Source organism: Mandrillus leucophaeus, unplaced genomic scaffold, assembly GCF_000951045.1.
Source record: "Mandrillus leucophaeus isolate KB7577 unplaced genomic scaffold, Mleu.le_1.0 Scaffold290, whole genome shotgun sequence".
Taxonomy (NCBI): Eukaryota; Metazoa; Chordata; class Mammalia; order Primates; family Cercopithecidae; genus Mandrillus; species Mandrillus leucophaeus.
In genome coordinates this window covers 630,147-635,161 of record NW_012103032.1, presented here as the reverse complement: position 1 = coordinate 635,161, position 5,015 = coordinate 630,147, and the positions used below count along the sequence as shown (strand labels likewise).

At 57.7% G+C, this 5,015-nt stretch overlaps 2 protein-coding genes across 2 annotated transcripts in view; both read left to right on the top strand.

Annotated features, from left to right (window-relative positions):
* Positions 1-735: 735 nt before the first annotated feature.
* Positions 736-2,390, top strand: PPY (pancreatic polypeptide). The gene is made up of 4 exons (XM_011985877.1): positions 736-790; positions 1,545-1,735; positions 1,978-2,049; positions 2,240-2,390. Exons 2-4 carry the CDS (start codon positions 1,545-1,547, stop codon positions 2,262-2,264), a joined length of 288 nt encoding a protein of 95 aa, XP_011841267.1. The 5' UTR covers positions 736-790; the 3' UTR covers positions 2,265-2,390.
* A 381-nt stretch (positions 2,391-2,771) lies between these two features.
* LOC105543839 (leucine-rich repeat-containing protein 37A3-like) overlaps positions 2,772-5,015 on the top strand; it is a gene marked incomplete at its 3' end in the record, with an annotated part of 16,715 nt that continues 14,471 nt past the window's right edge. Inside the window, 4 exon segments of the mRNA XM_011985989.1 lie at positions 2,772-2,862; positions 2,988-3,099; positions 4,258-4,374; positions 4,688-4,879. Coding sequence (XP_011841379.1) covers positions 2,772-2,862; positions 2,988-3,099; positions 4,258-4,374; positions 4,688-4,879 — 512 coding nt within the window.

The window sequence follows — 5,015 nt, the reverse complement described above, 5'->3', positions numbered from 1 at the left end:
CACTTTGGAAAATGTGAGGCTTTACAAATGATGCTGGTTTTTAGCACTTTCCTGGAATGGGGGCTCTGAGATGGGGAGGGAAATGGCTACGGGAAACTGGCACCCCCTCAACCTTTCCCCTGAACTCAAGCATATGAGTTCTCATTCTGCATCCTATGCACCCACCAAATGGGTTTCTCCAAGCCTGGTACCCCACTCCTTTCCACCTTGCCTGAGGACCTGAGGCGCCTTCCCTCTTCCCACCTTGTTCTAGTTGCAAGCTTCAGAGGATGGCCTGAGTTTCCATTCTTCATCCTGGAGGCTCCAGCTGCAGCCTCAATCTTCCAGCTGCAGCTTCAATCTTCTGCCCCGAGGGAATCTGTTGGATGATTTGGGTTGATCCTTGGGAGGCAGGAGAGCTAGTTCCAAGGCCTGTGACCAAAACCTTTCAGTCACTCTGAAGTTCCAGAACCCCATCTTTCTTGAACCAAGCCTGCTCTGGTGCCCAAAGGGAAGGAGTGTCAGGGATGGGGGCCCACAGGAGACTTTTCCTGTGGTCCAGTTTTGTCTGTTATGCTGCTGGTCTGGCACCCACAGCACTGCCCTGTCCTCCTCCTGTCTCTGGCCTCAGATACTGACAATATCGGGAGACAGTTGGAGGAGGGGCGAGGGCTGTGGAGCGAGAGAAGCTGACAGGAGGCGGGGACTCTGGGGGGCTGAGGGCTATAAAGCGGCCCAGCCGAGGGCAGGGGCCCATCCAGCCTGAGGCAGGTGCTTGTTTGGTCTAGTACCCATTTACTCTGGACTCCAGGTAAGCGGGCTCAGCGTGCCTGGGGCTCTGGGGGCCTCCCCCAGGCTGGGGCCTCGGATGGAGAGGAGTTGGTGCTTCGCAGGGCCAGGGGTCTTGGGAGGCCTAAGGTCCTGCTTGGGTCTTGCTTTCTGCATCTGGACAGACCTGTCACGCTAGAAGACAGCACGTATATGTGCACACTCATGACTGTGTGTGGACAACCGGAATGTGTGACTGTGACCTTGTGAGTGACAGGGGTCCCTGTGTGAGTGCCTTTGCCGGTCTGTGCAGGACGACATGGGCAATAGCATCTTCTCCAGGACCCATATCTGTGTCTCCATTGCAGGTTGGAGGGCCAGACCCACAAGGTCATGGATTTCTGTCCTTGGCTTCCCGAGTTCATTCTGTGTCCCCCACCCTGTGGGTGACCTGGCATGGCCTTATTCCCACTAGCTGCTGCCTCCTTGGAGCCATGAGGCCCTGGATGTCATGAGTCCCATGTGTCCAGGACTCATGTCCCCATTTTCTCTGCTATGCTTTTCTAACTTGCAAGGCGCTGGCTTGCTGGGCTGCTCACAGGACAGGCTGTCCGCGCCTTCAGAGCAGTGTCTAGGAGGTGGAGTGGTCAGCTTGGAGTGGCCCTTTGCTCTGCTCCCTTGTCCCCAGGCTTGGAGAAACGGATGATGGGCTAAGAGGCTGGGTAGATGGACCCTGCTTCCTGGGCACGGGAAATCTGCAGCCCGGGCTCTCCACCTCCCCTCTGCTTGCTCCTCAGATGGCTGCCACACGCCTCTGCCTTTCCCTGCTGCTCCTGTCCACCTGTGTGGCTCTGTTACTACAGCCACTGCTGGGTGCCCAGGGAGCCCCGCTGGAGCCAGTGTACCCAGGGGACAATGCCACGCCAGAGCAGATGGCCCAGTATGCGGCTGATCTCCGTAGATACATCAACATGCTGACCAGACCTAGGTGTGTGCCACAGTCGGGGAGAGAGATCCAGCCCCTGGGACCCTGAGCCCACTCCACATTCCTGGCCACACCCTATCCCCAGCCCCAGCCCCTTCCAGGCCTGCTCTTGGGAAAACAGGGCATCTGTGCTGAACAGGCCTAGGCCAATGTGCCCTGGGAGACATGGTGCCTACGGGCAGATATGAAACGGGTGGGCTGGCACCTGGGCACAGTGCTTGCCCCTGCTGCCTCTTCCCTCCCAGGTATGGGAAAAGACACAAAGAGGACACGCTGGCCTTCTCGGAGTGGGGGTCCCCGCATGCTGCTGCCCCCAGGTGAGTTTGACTCCCTGCCCTGTCTGTCCAACTCCCTGGGGCTGAAATAGGGGTGGTGGGACCGAATCAGAGTTTGGAAAGGTGTAGTGGGGGGTGGAAGAGGGAGAACAGGAGCCCAGAGCCAGCCTGAGGCCTCCTGAGGGCACGAGGCCTACCGCCTACACTGCCATGATCTGCCCTGTCCTCACAGGGAGCTCAGCCCGCTGGACTTGTAATGCTATCTTCTGTCTCCTATGACTCCATGAGCAGTGCCAGCCCAGCTCTCCCTTCTGCACCCTTGGCTCTGGCCAAAGCTTGCTCCCTGCTCCCGCACAGGCTCAATAAAGCAAGTCAAAGCCACAGCCTGTCCTGTGTCTCTGTGGACCCCTGGTGGGGGCAGCAGGAAGCGCCAAATGCATGGGAGAGAAAGAGGAGGGCAGGGCAGTGAAAAAGGGGATCATCCAGAACATTGGTGGGGTCATCAGAGTCGCTCAGCTCATCCTCTCCGTTTCACAGAGGGACAAGTGGTGGCCAGAGGAAGGCAGGGACTCCACTGAGCAGATGGTCCTGCATGGTCCTTCGGCAAGTCTGTGAAGTGGCAGTCTTGAATCTTCCCAGTTCAGCACCCATAGACCTTCCCGACATGGCCCGATGACAGCCCTTCCCCAAGTGCGCCCCTCACCAGTGCCTTACTGCAGCCTGGGCAGCAGAAGCACCAAAAATTATACTAAAGCATCCTTGGCATGGGGGCAGGCGCACAGCCCAGCCTGGAAGAACGATTCTGGTGCTACAGCAGTCATGGCTGCATCCAGGGCCCTGAGCTGCCATCCAGAAGTTTGGAGAGAATGGGCTGCCCCGCGAGGTAGTGAAGTCCTGGGCACAGGAGGTATTCAAGCTGCTGTGGAAGGGGAGGAGGCTAGATTAACTGAGAGTTCCAGCCAATCGAATCGAATCTGTAGATTGCACACTCCAGCCCTGTGAGGGCGAGGACCTGGATCCTGCCCCAGGGAGGACTGCCCAGAGTCCCAGAGCACCCATCTCTTCCTGGCCCTTCTCAGCCACCCTGAATAGGTGGGGACAGTGCGCGCATGCATGCGTGTGTACATGTGTGTGTGTAAAGGGGAGAAGTGAGGGAACTAGATGTGTCCAGTTCCTAGAATGGCTTCTCCTGCCTCCCCCACACGCTTGGCCTGAAGGGATGGGGTTATGGGTTTGGAGGATGAGGGGTCCGCTTTTCTGGGCTTAGCACCTTGCACAGAAATGGAAATAGCACCACAACTGTGTTTCTCCTCAAGTCCTACTCCATCTGATGTGTGCAAATGACCTGGAAGTAGAACCAAATCCTAAAAGACAACTTCTAGAGGATGCAGCTGCTTGGCTCAGATTAATTTTTTGTTTTTGGAGACAGGGTGTTGTTCTGTCACCCAGGCTGGAGTATAGTGGCATGATCACAGCTCACCATAGCCCTGACCTCCTGGCCTCAAGCGATCCTTCTGTCTCAGCCTCCCAAGTAGCTGGAACTATAGGCACATGCCACCACACCTAGCTAATTTTATTTTTGTAGAGGCAGGGTCTTGCTATGTTGCCCAGTGTGGTCTCAAACTCCTGGGTTCAAGCGATCTGCTCACCTTGGCCTCCCAAAATGCTGGGATTGCAGGTGTGAGCCACTGTGCCCGGCCTCTGGTTGATTCTTAAATCTAAGGGATGTCTGGATAGAGAGAGGGTTTTGCAAGAGAACGGTTTGGGTCTGGGAGAGGGAGTCTGAAGTCCCAGCATTTTCTCTGGCAGCTTAAGGGGATGGGTGGTGAATGGGGAGAGGAGTGGATACTTCTTAGGGCCAGGGGTTCACACCCTGGAGACATACCTGGATGTGAGGGTAGGATCAGGGCAGGGGCTCTTCCCCCACCAGGTCTCTCTGATGGCCATGGGAGCCCCCAGAAGAGAGAGCTACCCTCACACCCAGCTTCTCAGGGACAGGCCCTGGCCAGGCTCCACCCTTTCTCCTGCTCTGCTCACCCCAGAAGGACTTAGAAGTCCAGGAGGCGAAGGCGGCCCCCTATACTCTGCATGCTGAGGGGCAAAGGCACCTCTTCTTGTTCCTGTGCCAACTCTGACAGCCCAAGCTGGGTTGTTTGGTAGAAACTTGAGCCAGGTGGGAGTTGGGGTGTGTCTAGCTGAAGCCCCTCCTTTGAGGTTTCTTCTCTCACCTCTGCTCTCCCTCTGGGTTAGAGCCCCCACACTGGTGCCATCTGTGCAGGACTACCGGGGCAGTAAGTGTCTTCTCCAGGACCTGTATCTGTGTCTCTACCACGGGGTGGAGGGCCAGACCCACAAGGCCATGTATGGGTGACGTGGAGGAAGGTGGATGGGTTACCAGAGGAGGACCCCCAACAGCTGAGGTCTTTTTCTCCCACAGCAGAAACTCCAGGGTCCCCCTTCCCCTCCAGTGGACTGGTCCCTCCCTGACCCCAGGCCCACAGAAGTCACTGAAGCAACAGAAATTTGTCTTTATTGTTTCCACTGAGGGGATGAGGAGGGGTTGAGGCCCCTCTCAATATAAAGGGGTTGGTGGGAGAGAGGCGTCTGGAGGCCAAGGCCCAGCCTGGAGAAGGAAGCTCCCCCGCCGGGGCGCTGTGTCTCCCCGAATGCCCGCCCCCAGGAGCTTCCTCTCGCTATCACCCAAGCTTCCCCCAGTCCCGAGGCCCCTGGCTCGGTGCCGAGCGTCCAGGCTGTCCTACCTGGGGCCCCGGGAGGAGGTCGGTGGTCGGGGTTCCGAGGTATTCAGCCACTGGGGGTTCGTGGTGGTCCATGGAGGGTATTTCGTGCCTTTCGATGGGGAGGCGTTCGTGGCGTTCGCAGTTTTCTTGTGGTTTTTAGATTTCTTCGCGCTGGGAACAAGTCTTTGCAGTCATGAGGCTGCTCCCCGAGCCCAGCTCGGGCTGCGATGTGCGTGGGGGTGCCTGGTGGGGTCCGTGGCCCCCCCCCCC

What these genes read in the sequence shown, in the direction of transcription:
- PPY (XM_011985877.1), top strand. Translation starts at nt 1,545, where the DNA reads ATGGCTGCCACACGCCTCTGCCTTTCCCTGCTGCTCCTGTCCACCTGT. An exon ending in AACATGCTGACCAGACCTAG is followed by an intron (nt 1,736 to 1,977) that starts GTGTGTGCCACA and finishes CTTCCCTCCCAG; the next exon opens with GTATGGGAAAAGACACAAAG. An exon ending in CCGCATGCTGCTGCCCCCAG is followed by an intron (nt 2,050 to 2,239) that starts GTGAGTTTGACT and finishes CTGTCCTCACAG; the next exon opens with GGAGCTCAGCCCGCTGGACT.